Here is a 20,087-nt window from a genome sequence, read left to right as displayed (position 1 = left end):
CTTCTTTAATTTTATATCATAAATATGTTTATTTGTACTACTGTTAAGCACAAGTGCCATATACTGTCAGGGAGTGAATTTGCACGTTCACTTGGTGCAACGCCAGTGAAAATCGATTGGGTATGAACACGAAAAATTTTGGCCATGATTTGGTCTTCTGAGACAAATTTTGAGAAACCTTAAAGATTCCTATAATCCTAGGCTAAAATCTGTAGTCTTTGATCGCTAGTTTGACAATCTGCAGTCTTTGATCGCTAGTTTGACATGTTCACTGACAGCTGATTAATGACCGTTGCGATCAAATTTTACCTCCGACGGAATTCTGGAGTGCAGTCCTGCAGTGTAACTTCACCTACGACAAATGTCAACTTGTCTTCTTTTCAAAATGAATGCTAGAGATTTCTTTGTTAGCCACCATTTCAGTCCCGCATGTAATGCAGCTCACAGTCACCGAACGCGTATTGGTTGATGATGTAAATCTCCGGACAAGTTTTCATGCGTGTGTCACGCGTCTTGACTGTCGTACAGTCTGACATAAATGACAGCTGAGATCCCACAGTGTGACATGAGAATCATGTTCATACAGTCTGACAAGCAACAATCGTAAGGACTATTATAAATCGCACGGTGTGAAACCCGGCTTTAGGGGTAGGGATATGGTTAGGACTAAATTTTTAGGAATGTTGTTCCAAAGTATGTTGATTCAGGAATGTGTCTAACTCTGCAAAATCAGGACTTGCCACTTTGGTTATAGTTTGCCTCTTTCTTTCACAACCAAACTGTTTATGAACCTCATCACCATATTTAGCTCTCCAAACAGGACTGACAACCGTATTCTGCTGTGAAGTGAAGATTTATGTCAAACATGAACATTTCTATGAAAGTTTTCTTTAAACTTTCCCACGCAGTGACGCGTTTAGACACAGTCGGCTGATTCTGCAGTAAGACCCTCCATCCCCACTCTGACTTGAATGAAATTGCTGCAGTGGGTGAGGGAGGCTCGCTCTCGATTTGTGTTTCTGCGCAGACTGCAGTCTCGCCTCCCTCCTAAACCGTTTCTAAGCCACTCAGATGAAACCACCACATTTGACTTTTTCTTCTCTCAAAAAACATTCTTAAAGAGGCTAAGGCTGGAATGAGGACCCCTAGCAACTTAACGTGTGGAAAGAGGATGTGTGCAGATTTTGGGATGGTGTTGCCTTGCCACAAAAGCACAGAGTTGCTGAGTATCATGCTGGAGTTTATGGGGCAGCAAACTGCTTTACATAACCCCATGATGTTTTTCTCCCTACATTCACTTACTTATTAACTTTGTTTCAAGTACAGACTGTATTTGCTGTCCTCACGTTGCCCTTTTTTTGTAGGAGTAAAATATTGTAAGAATTTATACTGTAGATCTTGCCTTGCCTGTGTTTTTTTGCATGTTACTAGAGCATTTCTAGGGTGGTGTTGTGGGTGGTTTCCAGGGTGTTGCTATGCAGTTGCTAAGGTGTTCTAAGTGGATTTTAGCATGTTACTTACTATGCAGGTTCTAGGGTGTTCTGGGTGGTTTTTCGAATGTCATTGTGCTAGGGTGGTGTTAGGGTGTTGTAGGTGGTTTCCAGGGTGTTGCTATGCAGTTGCTCAGGTGTTCTACGTGGTTTTTAGCAGGTTCTAGGGTGTTCTAAGTGGTTTTTAGCTTGTTACTTACTATGGAGATTTTAGGGTGTTCTGGGTAGTTTTTAGAATGCCATTGTGCTTGGGTGTTGCTAGGGTGTTGTAGGTGGTTTCCAGGCTGTTTCCATGCAGTTGCTAAGGTGTTCTAAGTGGTTTTTAGCATGTTATTTACTATGCAGGTGCTGGGGTATTCTGGGTGTTTTTTTAGAATACCATTGTGCTAGGGTGTTGCAGGTGGTTTCCAGGGTGTTGCTATGCTGTTGCTCAGGTGTTCTAAGTGGTTTTTAGCATGTTATTTACTATGCAGGTTCTAGGGTGTTCTTGATGGTTTTTAGAATGCCATTGTGCTGGGGTGTTGCTAGGGTGTTGTAGGTGGTTTCCAGGGTGTTGCTATGCAGTTGCTAAGGTGTTCTAAGTGGTTTTTAGTATGTTACTTACTATGCAGGTTCCAGGGTGTTCTGGGTGGTTTTTAGAATGTCATTGTTCTAGGTTGCTGCTATGGTGTTGTAGGTGGTTTCCAGGATGTTGCTATGCAGTTGCTAAGGTGTTCTAGGTGGTTTTTAGCATGTTGCTATGCAGTTGATAAATGTTCTGAGTGGTTTTTAGAATGTTACTATGCAGTTGCTATAGTGTTCTGATTGTTTTTTCTCATGTTACTGTGCTTGAGTGTTCTGAGTGGTTTTTAACATTACTCTGCAGTTAGGATGTTCTCATCTGGTTCCTGGGCATTGCTAAGCAGTTGCTATGGTGGTCTGACAGTTGTTTGCCATGTTACTATGGTGTTTTGGCTGGTTTCCAATGCTTTGCTCTCTGGGTTGTCCATATCTATTCTAATCCATAGATACGGCTTTAATTCCTACTTCAATGTTAGTCCAATGGATGTTTACAAGATTTAATCATTTGCCAGGCACAAATTGTTGATTTTAATTACATAATGGCATTACTTAGGATTAAGAGTTTGTTGAAATTCCTAACCCTACTTTTCAGCAGAAGTAATCACTAATTAGTGGGTGAAAAGGGGGAAAAAATGAGGAAGCATATAGTATGGGCTTGGCTGCATTTTGATTGTATGTGTGTGTATAGTTGTACTACATCTCTTGTGTTTCTGTAAGCAAATCCGTCTCCATTGGAAGACTAAATCTGTCATTGATTGGTTATGTTTTTTCTGTTATCTGATTTTATCACTCCTGCTGTGCATGTTCACCTCCTGGTACTGTTAACTGACACACAAATGATTTCCTTTGCCGCCATGCTGATGAATTATGGATGTTGAGAGCTTTAGCATTTCTAGGTTACTGTTACATGTTTGTTTACTATATATCTTCATGACGGGCCAAGAATGGATGATCCTTAAATTACATGATACAGTTTGACACTTGCATTAGGTAACGTGATATTGTACAGAATCCCTTGAGGCCAAGCGATGGCCGTGAGCTAAAAACAAACTTATAATATTTTAGCTCTCTATAAATCGTCAGCTTGTCGAAGAACCCGAGTGTCCCTCTCTCTTCCAAACAAACCAACAGAAAAACATAGAAATGTATAAAACTTCTGAAATGTAAAAAAAGATGTCTGTAAAAAAAATGGCCCGGTCCCCTCCCGCCAAAAGGCTCTGAGGAACCTCTCGTATTAAAACTATAGGACAAATGATAAGGCACAACAAGCCGATTTTGAACAACAGAATACATTTTACATTCACTGCATCACAAAGCATTTCCCACATCAAAAATGTGACTGATTATCCATTTTTCCACTGAAATGGTGCCAGTGCCAGAGTTGGGGTACACAAAAATATAAAGCAGCACAACTGTGTTCAGCATTAATAATAATAAGAAATATTTCTTGAGCAGCAAATCAGCATATTTGGATGATTTCGGAAGGATCATGTGACACTGAAGATGCTTAAAATTCAGCTATGCCATTACAGGAATAAATAACATTTAAATCAATTCTTTTAAATTATTATAATTTCACAATATTGCTGTTTTTATATATATTTGATCAAATAAATTCAGCCATGGTGAGCATAAGAGACAAATATAAATGTATATTGCAAATATGTATATTTTCAAATATATATATAAATATTTGCAGTTTAAGTTTTTGTGGTTTTGAAAACTATTTTTGGAGAGGACATTAACCTATTGTTTGCCCTCTGACAGTACTGTTTACTGGTTTGTCACGGTTTAAGGGGCAGATGTTTTTTTTTTTTTTTTTCTTCGGCAAATTGGCAACAGCACCATGATGATGGAAAAAGAGGTATGTGTCAACTTTGTAAGATTCACAGTACCTCACATGCTCATCTTCCAGACTTTCCGTCCCTGAAGGCTACTCATCACAGGCAATGTAAACATATATAACGTCTCGAAACACTGCGTATCTGTTCTGCAACATAAACCCGCATCACAGCCATCTCAACATAATGCTTATGAGATGCAGTTAATGTAATATGTTTTCAGATGTCATGACAGTTTACTAAAATGGTGTTGTAACCTCTGGCATCAAGCCACTGCCTGTAATGAGACGACGTGAAGTTTGAGGTGCGAGCGCTCACTCGATGGTTTTCCTGCTCTGGACCTCATGACCAGCGTAGACTCTAATACTGTCGACGTGTGCTGTTAAAACCATCGGTTAAGATTCTGTACAAAATGTACAACATAGAAATACATACAGTTTAGATTATTACAATGAGGCCTACAAAAGAAAACGACCACAAATTGTGTCCAGTATTGCAGGCGGAGCCATTTCTGTCAGTCTCTACTGTGGCCCAATCAAAAACTGGTTTGAGTTTTACATCATCACATCATGGCCGTTTACAACATACATAATAAAGCTATCAAAACAAAAGTTTCCAAAATCTCTCTATAAAGGATTTTTTTTTGTTGTTCTTTTGTTTCTCTACAACAATGTCAGTTAATATTTACAACGAGCCCTAAAAATAATTTAATAATAATCATAATCATACACACTTTCTACACATTGTAGGCAGACCTAGTTCTTGGGCAGAGCACAATGTGTGCTGATTGGCTAACAGTCGCTAAGGAGCAGGAGTCTGGAGGAGGGGGCGGGGTCACAGAGAGGAAGTGGTGGAGTCAACAATCTCTCTTCCGTTGCACACCGTTGGAACGTACTGGGCGCTCACGGATGCTTAAGAAAGACAGAGCGAAAGGAGAATTAGACAAATGCAAAGAAAAAGTAAAAGCGGTGGGACATATGAAGTAATTTTCTATCATGGTAACAGCATACAGTAGTGGCTAAAAGTGATGTATTTGTTTTTAATGACCCTACAAGTTCGATTAAACCATCAAAATATAAGGAAAATATTTTATATACAGTACATATATGTGTGTGTGTGTGTGTGTGTGTATATATATATATATATTTATATATATATATATATGAAGAAAGAACAAAACACTAAACTTGGTTAAGGTATTTATCAGTCAAAATTATTTGGGAAAAAGTGGCAAACTACAGCTACAGGTGTTATTTTACTATGCAAAAAAAAAAAAAAAAAAGCTTACAGGAAAAAACATACATTGACGACAACATAATCAGTTATTAATATTTCGTTGGCTCTCTCTTGTTTTGCATGTGTTCATGATTTCTTTCTATGACAGCATGGATGCCAATTTTCCTATAGGCCGGGCATCACTTTTGGCCACTACTCTATAATATATCATAATGTAGTTATATTGGCAAGAAATTCAGGTTACACTTTATTTTAAGGTGATGTAGTTACATTGTAATTACTCAAGTACTGAGTAATATTAATTAACTACATGCACTCACTATAGAGTTACGGTTACACGGTAAAACCGATAAGTTACGGCAACTCAAACCATTTGAGGAAACTGATTGCTGTAAACCATTTAAGTTTTAAGTATGAGTACTGTAAACTCATATACATTGAGTTAAATTCACTTGATATTTTAGTGTTGGTTTAGTCAACCATTAGAGTAAACTCAACTTATAGATTTTAAGTTTATTTTATTCATTCAGTATGAATTCAGGTAACAAATCTAACTAAGTCTTAACAACTAGGGTTTGGTTAAGGGTTAGTTACTTGTAATTATGCATAATTTACTGTTATTACTATAGTAAGTAAGTATACTATATGTAACTACTCTACTTTAAAAAATAAAATGTTACTTAAAATCAGTCCAAAAATGTTTTATATATTACGTAACCATGCAGTAATGCATATTTTTGTGATTATCCATTTCTTTTATATGTATTTATTTATTTGGTAACACTTTACACTAAGGTTTCATTAGTTAACATTAGTTAACATGAACTAAGAATTAATACTTATACAGCATTTATTAATCTTAGTTAATGTTAGTTAACATTTACTAATACATTATTAAAATCAAATGTTGTATTTGTTAACATTAGTTAATGCACTGTGAACTAACATTAACAAACAATGAACAACTGTATATTTATTAACCAAAATTGACAAAGATTAATAAATACTGTAATAAATGTATTGCTCATTGTTAGTACATGTTAGTTAATACATTATCTAATGTTAACAAATGAGACCTTATTATAAAGTGTTAGTAGGTCATCACTTATCAAGGTATAAAAATTTACATACACTGTGTATGCATGCTATATACCGCAGCAAGTGATAGTATGTTAGAATGCGACTCACAGTCAGCCACTGATGGCCAACTTCAAAAAGGCACCACAAACTTTTCACAAAGTTTACCGACAACTTTTCCCCCCATTTGATTTTCCTCTCATCAACTCCCTCCCCCTCTTTTCCCTCCTAGAGCGTGACTGTATGTGATCTCTGCTCTGCACTGTGTCTTCTCTTCTTTGCAGTGTCTGTCATGTTATTTATTAGACGAATGAAATGTAAATAAAGATGAAACTGTTTACCTGATCTGTTTTTGTGCTTGTGAATAATGCATTAGAGCAGAAGCTGTTGTCTGTGCACACATGGGCTTATTACCCACCATCAGCAGCAGAACGGCCGTTCCCTACCGCACCTTTCCTTCGGGCTCTTACACAACTGCTCTGTGTGACAATGCTGACATTAAAATCCTCAGTGTAAATTGGCATATCAAAGGGCTGTAATCACTACAAACCGCCTGTGTAAGCACTGCAGAAAGTTCAACATTGACAACCGGTTGGCCTTGTGCGTCACTTTTATTTAGAGCTGAAATAAATTGCTTTGCAGCATTTTTCTCAATTTATGCCGTTTTTTTTTGTGGGTCATGCCATCATGGTTGCAATTTTGCATGCTTGTGTATGTTATATATTATCACATTAGACACATAATGCCATAAACATGATAAAATCAATAACATCAGCCGCCGAGATTAAAATTCCCGAATAAATGGGATAACCTTTTACAGGTGAGAATGTGTTGGTTTGTGTTTTTATATGTATTAACTCAATATTACAGGTTTTTAAACTATAGTAACTTTTAAATGTCATGTAAGCTGACGCCATTATATTGTATTATGTTAGTTTAGCAAAATCATCTGCTGAAGTCTATTGCAGATATAGATTTTCATATATGTGTCTAACTACAGTTGCAGACACACAGTCAACTTTCTCTCAAATGTTATAGCGGCCCATAGAAACAGCTGCAAATGAGGCATCTATATATATATATATATATATAATATATTTCTAAGTGTGTTTAATCCAGTGTCAGAAACTAACTACTTTATAAATTAGCAAACATTTTCTTCCTAGACTGACTTTATTTATTTAGCATCAACACTTTCAATATCCAGCACTTTTTTTTTTTAATTACTTTTTTGCCCCAGACCTTTCTCTTGACCCTGGTTAAAGCACATTGGTAGGGTTTCCCGGGTAGTTGCCAAGTGGAAACCAAGTCTGATTGCTTAGAACAGTAATAAGTAGGTATAAATATTAAACGGTTACTCTGGGAAATCATTACGAAAAAGTGATAAGACAATTGATGATAGCAGTGTACAGAATTTTGATTTATTTATTTATTGATTTTTCTCTGAATAGTGGCATGATTTATACATATTTTATCTGAAGTTAAGTATTTGTATTTATTTTTATTTATTGATTTAGTTTGTTAAATTATTTTACTAAAATTCCAATAAGAGATTCTGGAGGTAAAAAAGCAACAAAGAAAAAAAAATATGGAGATCAATAAAGATCAATAAATAGAAGATCTTTCCTCAGTAAGTCACACAATTGACCATTCGTAAGGACCTGCCCTTTTTAGTTACTGTTGCTATGTCCGACAAGCCATGCCATGCTCACGTCACACATTATATTCTCACTCAGTGAAAAATACATCGCGGAGCAAAAAGGACACTGACAACGTGTCAACAGACAAGACAGAGCAGGTTAATTTTGATATGAAACAAAGTCTCAAATTTTGTAATTTTTAAAGAAATTTAAACAATAAATACCATTTTGTAGCTCGTTAATGTGTCATGACAGATCGCTGTAGTGCCTCAGTTCAAGCGACTCCTGAATCGATTATCTCTTCCTACTAGTTAATTTATAGTATCAAATAAATATGAATGAACATCAGAAGGTATGTGGTTTCATCCGCGGAAAGACGTCAGTACACACCATTTTTCAAGTTCAGGTCCACCGACGTTAATCTACTAACTCTCCTGACTGCTTTGTCGGACATAACGTCGGATTCTGTGTTATGATTGGTTAGATTGTGTGTCAGTCAAACTCCCGGCGAAGGGTCAGTTTGCTGTATTATTTCTGCCCATAGCACAAATGTGACAAAGTAATACAAAAAGTCAGTGTTCAAATGTTTATATCTAATATACAGTATCTGTTTGTTTGTATGTAGATCTCACCATGGGACGCGTAGCTAGTGGCCGGCCCGCTTACACTGAACCGGTTCATGTTTAACCGATGACTGGTGACATTCTTCTGAGGCTGGAACATGATGATGTGGACTTTGGGGGCAAACATGCAGCCCAGCACCACAAATCCGCTCAGACTGACAGATATACACATGGTTGTGGTTTGGACCTGAAAGACAGAGGACAATCACAATTAATTTCTCACCCATCATTGTCTCTATGGTGACTTCCATTTATTCTGATAATCAGAAGCTATTAGTTGTGACTATCAAGAAACCCTTGGTTAATAAAGAGGTAGAGCACGGGGGTATAATAACAGTGACATTTAGCAAAGTGCTGCGTAAATAGCATTTGATTAGAAGTAGTTGAACGTCTCCCATTAGCAACATAATTTTCCTCACTCCAGTTTTAGATCTTTGTGTTGTTCCCCGCAATCCCCCGTCAAGGCGCACCGCTGTGAGTGAAGGGATAGGAGGACGGATATAACACTAAACTGAACAGGGATCTCTCAACCCCAGGGGAACACAACACTGTTCTGCTTAAGGAACGATTTCACAGAGAGCTAAATGAACAGTATGATCTGTTTCAGTTAGACCTTTATCTCAATATGACTTATCAGCGGGTTTAAATAAGTTCCCTATTCGCGTATGTTCATGTTCTGCTAAAAATACGCAAACCGATTAGCTGTTCTATTAGTCTTGCTCATATTTTCTGCAGTGTAATCAGTGTGAGCCATCTACAAAGCTGTCCTTATTCTGTTGTGTTCTACTCGGTCGGTTGGTAGCTCTGATCTCGCGGCTGCATGCATTTGCACTCGGATTTCTGTATCTTTCAACTATCCTGTGCTTCCATAGGCATCAGCATTGTGGGCAAGCAGTCTCTGAGGGCCATGTCTCTTGAGCAAAGAGCCTCTCTTCGCACTTCATTGACTGCGGCCTAGTAAGACCCATTTTTGTCCTGCTCCCTGCAAGAATTCCTCCTTGCGTCAGCAGGCCATCTACATCAATGCTGTTTGGGTACTTCAAGTTTCCTTTGGATTCACTCGGTGTGGTGAATGACAAGCTTGGTTATAGACACGCTTAGGCACTGTCACACTGCATCACTTGATGTTATATATTTGTTGCATCAGTGAGCTATTGAGAAGTTGTCTGTTGAGGGTATGTGTTTGCTGAAGATTTAAATTTGTCAACAGATTTCTATCTGACAGTTCTGCTTACTTGGTGTAATTCCGAATACACGTAACAGCTATCCGAACAGCAGGCGTCTTGCGGTCCCACAAGCATGGATACAAGACAACATTGTCTGTTTTGCATGTTAATGGATTTTTCTGGTTCCGCTTTTCAGCTCAGATCAGTTTGATTCATTCTCACTAAAGTAGATTAAATCTAGCTGTGTTCAGTTAGCTTCAGGTACTTTAATTTGATTTGAGCTGTGTTTCTGCTTATGTCAGACAGGACTAGGCAAAATACAGTTAAGAACTGGTTACTTTTAAATTCATGAGTTGGAATTTTAATTGATTTGGCCAGACCCCAAAGGAAGTTGAATTCATTTAGATTTGTACAGTAACAAGTATGGATGTAATGAAAAGTAAAAAGTTAAAGAAAAATGTCCCCCACCCTCAGAATTGGGGCAGATGTTCCCCAGTGGCATGTTGTTGTTGGTGGTTTTATTAATATAATAATCATTAACATGAATAGTTATTAGTTAATAATTCCAATAATTAGATTTGTCATATGCTATAGGCCAATTGAATGGAATTATTCAATTTGAATTCATAGTATGATTTGAATTCAATTTGAATTCGTAGTGTATATATAATATATACCGATCAAGCATCACATTATGATCACTGACAGGTGAAGTGAATAACACTGATTATCTCTTCATCGCGGCACCTGTTGGTGAGTGGGATATATTAGGCAGCAAGTAAACATTTTGTCCTCAAAGTTGATGTGTTAGAAGCAGGAAAAATGGGCAAGCGTAAGGATTGAGTGAGTTTGACAAGGGCCAAATTGTGATGGGTAGACGACAAGGTCAGAGCATCTCCAAAACTGCAGCTCTTGTGTGGTGTTCCGGCGACAGGGTCATGGGCGGCCAAGGCTCACTGTTGCCCGTGGGGAGCGAAGGCTGGCCCGTGTGGTCCGATCCAACAGACGAGCTACTGTAGCTCAAATTGCTGAAGAAGTTAATGCTGGTTCTGATAGAAAGGTGTCAGAACACACAGTTCATCGCAGTTTGTTGTGTATGGGGCTGCATAGCCGCAGACCAGTCAGGGTGCCCACGCTGACCCCTGTCCACCGCCGAAAGCACCAACAGTGGGCATGTGAGCATCAGAACTGGACCACGGAGCAATGGAAGAAGGTGGCCTGGTCTGATGAATCACGTTTTCTTTTACATCACGTGGATGGCCGGGTGCGTGTGCGTCGCTTACCTGGGGAACACATGGCACCAGGATGCACTATGGGAAGAAGGCAAGTCGGCGGAGGCAGTGTGATGCTTTGGGCAATGTTCTGCTGGGAAACCTTGGGTCCTGCCATCCATGTGGATGTTACTTTGACATGTACAAACTACCTAAGCATTGTTGCAGACCATGTACACCCTTTCATGGAAACGGTATTCCCTGGTGGCTGTGGCCTCTTTCAGCAGGATAATGTGCCCTGTCACAAAGCAAAAAAAGTTCAGGAATGGTTTGAGGAGCACAACAACAAGTTTGAGGTGTTGACTTGGCCTCCAAATTCCCCAGATCTCAATGCAATCGAGCATCTGTGGGATGTGCTGAACAAACAAGTCCGATCCATGGAGGCCCCACCTCGCAACTTACAGGACTTAAAGGATCTGCTGCTAACATCTTGGTGTCAGATACCACAGCACACCTTCAGGGGTCTAGTGGAGTCCATGCCTCGACAGGTCAGGGGTGTTTTGGCAGCAAAAGGGGGACCAGCACAACACAATATTAGGAAGGTGGTCATAATGTTATGCCTGAACCATCAATAATCGCAATAAGCTCTGCGTTTTGTTACTTTCCATAAGAAACAAAGTGTCATCTTTAAAATTCTGTTCACGAAATCACGAAATTCAAACAGAAAGTGCCGTTTTGACGCGCTTTGATGTGGCGTGACAGATCACTGTAATGGAGCCTCAGTTCAACCAGCAGCGCGGAGTGAATGCGATAATCTCTTCCTCAGTAGTTACAGAATAAACTTAAATGAACTGTATGTTGAAAGATACAGTACTTAGTGAAACGTATAATATCTTGTGTTATCGCTTATTCAGTGTTTCAGCGGCGGTTATGTAGCATTTACCTCAGAAAAGCCATTCAGTGTCCACAGCTTGTTAGTTTGCCAGAGAAATGAACTCTTTCGCCTAATATATGCACTGTATTAGCCCATATATTCATTATATTTTACTTAACCTGTTAGTGATGTCTTGATTATTTAAGTTAACAGATAAGTTTACAGTTTTAAGTACAGATTTTTTCATTCTTTATTGAATTTTACATTTTTACACTTTTTAAATAAATCATTTAAAATTAGGCCATATTTTAGCATTAAATGAGCACTGTTCCTACGGAGGGCGTCTTCACCAATCTTACCCTATATAATAAAATAATAATATGTAAAGTCAAGTCATCTAAATCTTATTTCTAATCTTATAGATCTCTCTGTATGGCTGAAGACCTTTTAAACTTTTTCAGTTATCTAAGTTATCATTCAAGCTTTGTCTTGACAAACCTTACTTTTCTAGGAAAAAGTTCACCCAAAAATGAAAATTCTGTCATTGTTTCATTGCAGAACAAATAAAAAAAGATACTTTGACATTGGGGTCTAAACAACCTTGGAGGCCAATGTCTATCACTGTATGGACAAAAGTAAAAATAAAAACTGGAATTTTTCAGAATAACTTCTTTTGTGTTTCACAGAAGAAAATAAGTCATACAAATTTGGAACAACGTCAGTAAATGGTGACAGAATTTAAAACTTTGGGTGACTTATCCCTTTAAAAGTCATACTTATTGCAATTATATTAATTTCAGTTCATTTGAATTTCAGTGTCAGACGTACCCTGTAGTCACTGGAGGTGACGTAGAAGATGGGCAGAAAAGCCAGCCAGATGATGCAGGTGGTGTACATGGTGAATCCGATGAACTTGGCCTCATTGAAGTTCTCTGGACATTTGCGGGTCTTGAAGGCATAGACTGTGCAGAGGACCACCAGAACCACATTGTAGCTTAGCGAGAGCAGCATGCTAGAGTCCCTTACGTTACACTTCAAAATGACAGTCTGACGTTTCTCCGGTGTGGTGAATCTCCGCGTCCCGGGAACTTCCAGCAGTAGCCAGATGGAAACTAACAGGAGCTGCACTGAGATCAATGACAGACAGATGAACACCTGTGAGCTGGGACTGATGAAGCGCGGTCGCTGAGCCCCGCCCTCCTTCACGCCGCTGAAGATGCGAGCGATGCGATTGGTCTTCGTGAGCAAGGCAGAGTAGCACACTGCAAACGAGGTACCAAGGCCTAACCGCCTCAGCGTGCACACGATAGGCGACGGTTTTGCGATGAATATGAAAGTCATGACGTACGACATGAAGACACCAAGCAGCAGGATGTAGCACAGCTCGCGACCGGACGCTTTGACCAGCGGTGTGTCGTTGTGTCGAATGAAAACGATGAAGACCATTAAGGTACAGATGAAGCCAACGCATGCAATTGAGATGGGCCCGATGGCCCAAGCGTCCTCCCACATGATGTAGTCCTCAGGAAGGTCGTAGCATCCGGTCAGGTCAGGACGGGGCCACTGGCCAGATGCGCAGGGCATGCATGTGAACTCATCTGGCAGGTATTCATAGGGCTCGCAGGGAGTGCAAATCCAGCAGCAGTATTCACCCGCTTGCATCTTCTTCATCTCATTAGGAGCGCAAGGATCGCTGCACTGAGACGTGGGCACGTCTGCTCCCCTTGGCCAGCCGATCAAGCCCTCGTTTAGAGAAAGAATCTCCGCCCACTCCCCGACCTGGACATAAGTGAACTTGTCACTGCCTGGCACTCTCTGGTAGTTGAAGATGTTGTAGCGGCCCATTCCGTCACCATATGCGTCAAATTTTACTTGATTCTCCGAGCCGACAGGGGAGAATGGAGCTAGAGAGAGTACAAGAAAGAGGGGGAGAAGTTAATTCACACATATTAAGTGGGATGAAACACATTAACTCAAGAACAGATAGTTCCCTTTATGACTGTCTTTGGTTATTATCAGTAAGTACGTAAACGGCTGCAGGCTCATGAAGCAGGCAAAGAAAAGTATCATCAAATCTCTAAACAAAATGACTACACAATGCCATCCGACTTCAAGCAGAGAACGAATCAAGGGTTTGAGGAGGAATCGGGCTGTTTTTTGTCAGGGTTTATGTGCTAGTTATTGGTTTTATCGCTCATATGAAGTCTCCCACACACCTCTGTAGTGTAGCTCGGGGCTCTGGGAGGGAGCGTCCTTGGTCAGCACATTGCAAAATAAGACATGGGCAAATGAGCACAGAGGAGCTGATGCTTCTGTCTTGAGTTTTGGCCTCAGGGAGAATGATATATTGTGAACCGAAAGAAAAGACGAGAAAAAAATGTCCCACAAGAGATGATGGTGAAACTGTCACTACTGTTTATACAAGTGATTATTTTTCTATAGTGGCAAGAGAAAAAAAAAGAGAATTTTGAAGTTGTGGATATCGATCTATCTATCGATTGATCAATCTATCTATCGACCGTCTGTATTGTCTATCTATTAATGTATTGTTCTATCTATCATTATATCTGTTGTTCTATTTATCTATCATTCTATCTATCATTCTATCGTTCTGTCCATCTTAAAAAAAAAAAGTAATACCATGTTATTTATCTACTTTTGTCATTTTAATTATATGTAAACACACAAATAGTTGGCTACAGCCAAACCTGCAGTACGTTTTCTCTGCATGGTGTAATTGCTCAGAGGGTCTCTGAAAGCTTGCAGCTGGATGATGATTCATCAGATAAGGAAAACAGGTTAGAAGTTATGAACCCCATCATTCACAAAGATAACGTCAATGTCAACACCCATGCACTCACAGACCCCCACACACATGCAGCTGAGGTGCAGTGAAATCCACAAACATCTTGGTGTATTCAAGGACTTCATCGTGCGCTGGATCATATTAACCTTATGTGGCCCATAGTTCATTTCTTCGTAGCTCATCTGTTCATTCTACAATTTGATGGCAGGCGACCGACCTTGATAATGTGTAATCATCCCTCATTGGCGGCAGATGCCGAGCACACCCCTGTATTAAATAATCAACATATGGTAACAGGATAACTGTAATATAATTACCCGTTACAAACACTAATTGCAGTTAATTAGCTTGCTCTGAGCCTCCAAGGATATGGACATACCATTTGTGGAACAAATACTTTCACAGAGACAATCAGATGGATTGATGGGATATCTATCTATCTATCTATCTGTCTATCTGTCTGTCTGTCTGTCTATCTAGTCTATCTGTCTGTGTCAATCACAATATCTCTGTGCATCCCTGACAGATGTTTGCATGTATTGTCATGGGATGCTTTAGACACAGATGCAGTAAATCAATCAAATCAGGCTTGTAGTCTGACAGTGCCTTAAAATAGCTCAATTGATCTGAACAGATTGCACAAGACCGGCAAGAGAAGTTTAACCTGTGTAAGAAGAGCAATTCTGCTTGACACAAATAACTCAGACTGCTTATGGAGCGGAGGGACATAAACTTACAAACCGACTGAGGATGAACATGAATTTATAATTGACATCTTTTTCACTGTAGGGGATTCACAAAGTTGTTAACAGTTGTTTTGACACATTAAGGCATAAAGAACATCAGTTGTATCAATCAATGTAGTTCAAATCAATGTAGTTGATATTGGGTGTCATGCACTTATTTTTTTGAAGGAGAAAAAACATTTAATTTAACATTTAATACCTTAAAAATTTGAAGTCCTTTATGTAAGATGTTGTTCTGCTTGTCTGTGCTTGCCAGATGATCTGTGCATGGGGATTATTCAATGACTGTTTCTGCAGGTTATGCCAGTAGGTGGCAACAAGTGACTGTCTGAGTGAATCATTGATTCATTCATTCAACTGGTTTGTTCAAAGTTCAAATACACTAAAGGCCTGTCCCAAATAGCACACTTCATGTGCACTTGTTTTGCGGTCTTGTGGACTTGAAATGGCCGCTGTGTGCGTGTCAGTTAAGTCCACAAGGCCGTAGGGTGTCCCATTTGTCATTTTAGGTTTCAGAGGGGTACACGAGTGCCCCCTTTGCAGACGATGCACGCCCTTGATGTTCTGCAGCAGACTTCTAGCCGACAGTCAAAGCGGCATTATGTCTTGAAAGTGTGGACTCGGAGGAAGTTCATGAGGGCTTAGGGTTCCATTTGGGACAGGGCCTAAGGGTGCTTCTGCATCCTAGTGAGGATGCGTCCTTCCCAGTCCAGAACTTCGGAAGCTTGTAGGCTAAAGTCCTCCTCAGCATTAAATGCTAGAATGAGATGGTCTAGTAAGTGAGCATGGCTGCGTCATAAATGTTTACGGTTACGGTGCGAAAATTCTATTACAATTATAATTTGAAAAATATTTTATATTAAAGAGCTTTATATTAACTGACATTCTATTAATGCAGAACTGGTAATGACATCCATCTATGGTCTCCCAGTGGTTTACATTACGTACAGTTTAGCATTATGTGATTAATTGATCGGGTCCTCGGTGCATCTACCAAACCAGAAAAGACAAACCCAGTAATTTTGTTTTGGTAAGCGTTTCTCTGCAAGCATGTGGAAAAAGAGCCGTTCAGATTTCGCTCCCCTTGTGACACAGGAAGGGGATCTTATTATAATATTACCGCCCCCTGAATCTGTGTGTTTCTGCTCACGGCGCCGCCGTTTTGTTTTCATAAGCGACAACAGTGTACGTTACCAGTAACACTGGTCCTAGAGTGCAACTGTCCTGCACAGTTTAGCTACAACCCTGATCAAACACACTTGAATGTCTTCAGGATTACTAAAACTGCGTGAAGGAAGGTGAGTTTGGTCGGAGCAAAACTCTGCAGGACAGCAGCACTCAAAAACGACCGTCCCTGAGCTCGTGATATGTCTCGGCTATGTAAACATTATCACTGATCTGTTAACGCCTATAATAGTAAACATATGAGTCTCAATAAACTCCTGGTATCTGAGCCACTAAGGACGCAGGACGGACTCTGTCCGTTTTGACAGAGACATGGAGAACTGGCAATGTGACATCACCGCTGAGCATGATCCGCTTGACTCTCAGGTACCACATCATGTCAGTCTGGCATCTGAGACGTTTCCAGAATTCAAGGTTTAAAAACAACATATCTCTGCTGTGCATACCTATGCAACTGACAGTCGCCATTCAGATACAGCATCTCCGTCAAGGAGACACACACATCCGCAGACACACGCACAGCTGAGTTTGACAGTTTGAAGAGCTTCATCACAGAGAAAGAGAGAGCAGAAAGAAACAATAAAGAGGTGTGTCGTGAGTAGATAGCAGAGGTGGGAGACTACAGTTACATTACTTGACTCGAGTTGCACATTTAAGGATTTATGACTTGCTTGACTAAATAAAGAAAATGACTTGGACCAATGACTCAGGACTCTACTTGGACTTGTAAATGACTCAACAATGTTATGACAATAAATTATTTTGCAAAATAAAAGTCACAGAACCACTATCAGAGTCTACAAAGTGCACAAACATGCAGAAGGTTGCCAGTTATCAAGTTTCTTTTTCACCCAGAGTACCTGTATGTTTAATAAAATTAAATGTAAGACTTTTTAAATTCCTTTTAAATACATTTTTGTATTTTTAACTCAACTGCATCCATACAGAGTCCAAATGAAAATGTGTTACCCATTAGTAAACCTCATTGGTTCTTGTGTGTACCTATACACAAGTTAATCAATAATTTCATTTGATTTGAGAGTGAATAACGACTTAAATATCACTCTGTTCATTATAAAAAGTGATCGTATCACTACTTAAATGGATAGTTCACCCTCAAGTTGTTCCAAACCTGTATAAAATTCTTTGTTCTGCTGAACACAAAGGAAGATATTTGGAAGAATGTTTGTAACCAAGCAGATCTCGCCCCCCATTGACTACCATAGTATTTTTTTCCTACTATGGTAGTCAATGGGGGGGCGAGATCTGTAAATCAGAATGTTCATTTCCTGGAGGGAGATAAGTAATACAAGGCACTCTTTTGTACCATAACATTACTTGATTCTTAGCAGGACAGCTTGCACAAGGTTAGCTTCTGACTTGACATTTGTGTGTACTGCAGACTCAAGATTTGCTTATGGTTTACCACCTCTATCCACAACTTTTTCCAGCTATATAAATGTACAGCAGTTTGGACACAGTGTTGTAAAATTGTGTATCGTATGAGTGCAGAGATGCTGTCCATGCTTTCCCACATCGCTGTTTACATGACAATAAATCTTCCACAGAACAACAAATACACAAGCTCTTCTTTCTGTGGTGCCTGTTCAGTGTGTGTGTGTGTGTGTGTGTGTGTGTGTGTCTCTTTGTTAATGGTGGGTGGATGAGCGATGACTTTGTTTCATAATGTATTATGTTGTGTGTGTGTGTGTGTGTTAAGAATGTAAGCAAGGTGAAAACTCTTCTGAATCTTCTCAGTGTCAATTGCTTTTGCTGTTCCGAAAATACACCATTGCTAAAATAATAATCTATTGTTGTGAGGCATGATAAATATTTACTCCAGATCTGTGAATTTGAGAGGCAGCTAATTAGTTGTAAGTGATCTAGTGGCTGCAGATGGAGGTGATGGTTAAATCTCAGCATTCAGTGTGTGTGTGTGTTTGTGTGGCGATGGTGGGCGGACGAGCGATTGTTTTGTTTCATGGTGTGTGGGTTGAAAGTGTCTGAGAAAAGGAAAAACACAAATATCCTAGTGTGTGTGTGTGTGTGTCTGTTGCTCTTTTCCAAATTCTAGTGAGCTGCCTACCTAGACAGCATTTTGAAGCGTCATAGGAGTTCCCGACATGAAGAAGACTGCTCTAAAAGGTTAGTAACAGAATTATGCTGCCCTCTAGATACCTGGACCACCATTCAAAAGTTTAGGGTTTTTTTTTTCTTTTCATCTTCATAAACAACTTATTAAATTGATCAAAAGTGACAATAAAAACATTTATGCTGTTACAAAAGATTTTAATTTCCAATAAAAATGCTGTTTTTTTTTTGTTGTTTTTTTTTTACTTTCTATTCATCAAAGAATCCTGAAAAAAAGTATCATGGTTTCTACAAAAATATTAAGCAGCACAACTGTTCTCAATTTTTTTTTTTTCATGAGCATCAAATTAGCATATCAGAATGATTTCTGAAGGATCATGTGACTGATGACTAGAGTAACGATAATGATATCTCAGCTTCGCCATCACAGGAATAAATTACATTTTAAAATGTATTAACAGAGAAAAAAGTTGTTTTAAATTGTAATAATATGTATAATACAATTAGATAAATTTAGCTTTGGTGAACATAAAGGGACTTATTTTAAACAATTAAAAAAATCTTACTGACCACAAACATTTGAACAATAGTGTGTTTTAGCCAATGACATGTAAAGGAGTTGTACAGTAAGCTTGCGTGAGTCGTTATATCGATGCGCAAACAAACCGTGTATGTGCGCTCTTGATGCACTGATTGCACATTGTATTTATGCGTGGACACATTTCTGTACATTCAGTACATTGTTTCCACACAAACTCATTCAGTTCAATGTTTTTATTTGTCATGTATATGTTGCTGTGTTTAGTAATTCTGAATGGATCTGTGTACTGTAGTAGGTATATGCAGTCAGATCAAGGCGGTTGGTTCATTTTTTTTGCCATCTCAATGTGGTTCTGCTCAGTAGCGCAACTTGACATATCTAAAATGTAAACAAGCTATTTGTTTTTGCACTGTACACATAGGCCTACTGTACTCTGAATTCTGAAAAGTTTTGTTCTGCAGTGTTTTGGTGTGCATAACTCCTTATATCGACTCCTTATATCATTTGGTTAGTTGGTGTCCTTTTGGAGTCTTCAAGTGTCCTTTTTTGGAAAGGCGCCTAAATTTGCCTTGAAAAAATCTTGCAGAAAATATAGTTTTGTGAGAATCACCCTTCAATCTGATAGTTTACTTTGCATATAGCAGATGGTGACAAAACAAATGCGTTAAACATGATAAATGATGTATGCTTAATTGCACGATAATTATGCGATTAATCACGATTAATCCCACAAAAGGGTGCGATTAATCGCAATTACAATTTTTAATCTATTGACAGCCCTAAAATATATATATATATATATATATATATATATATATATATACACATACACACACAAACATTTTTGTGTTAGTGCTTTGTTTTTTAAAAAATGGCTTACAGTATTTAAAATTGCTTACAGTAATATTTTCAGCAATAGTGATTTTTAACTTACCCAGCAGAAAACAGCATATGCCAGGTGTTATGCAGCACTGTTAGTTTCTTGAACTTTTCAATATG

The 20,087-nt window shown here is 38.9% G+C and overlaps 1 protein-coding gene across 3 annotated transcripts in view; it reads right to left on the bottom strand.

The window, feature by feature from the left end:
• Positions 1-1,934: 1,934 nt before the first annotated feature.
• Positions 1,935-20,087, bottom strand: part of grm3 (glutamate receptor, metabotropic 3) — a 46,906-nt gene continuing 28,753 nt past the window's right edge. For all 3 annotated transcript variants that reach the window (XM_051870941.1, XM_051870943.1, XM_051870942.1), the window contains 3 exons: positions 12,548-13,623; positions 8,478-8,655; positions 1,935-4,803 (listed from right to left, as the gene is read on the bottom strand). In XM_051870941.1, the coding sequence (XP_051726901.1) occupies positions 4,727-4,803; positions 8,478-8,655; positions 12,548-13,623 (1,331 nt within the window). In that variant the 3' untranslated portion in view covers positions 1,935-4,726. The remainder of the gene's footprint in view (positions 4,804-8,477; positions 8,656-12,547; positions 13,624-20,087) is intronic.

This window comes from Ctenopharyngodon idella, chromosome 18 (genome assembly GCF_019924925.1).
Source record: "Ctenopharyngodon idella isolate HZGC_01 chromosome 18, HZGC01, whole genome shotgun sequence".
Lineage (NCBI taxonomy): Eukaryota > Metazoa > Chordata > Actinopteri > Cypriniformes > Xenocyprididae > Ctenopharyngodon > Ctenopharyngodon idella.
Note: the sequence above shows the minus strand (reverse complement) of the source record. Positions and strands in the feature narration are given on the sequence as shown.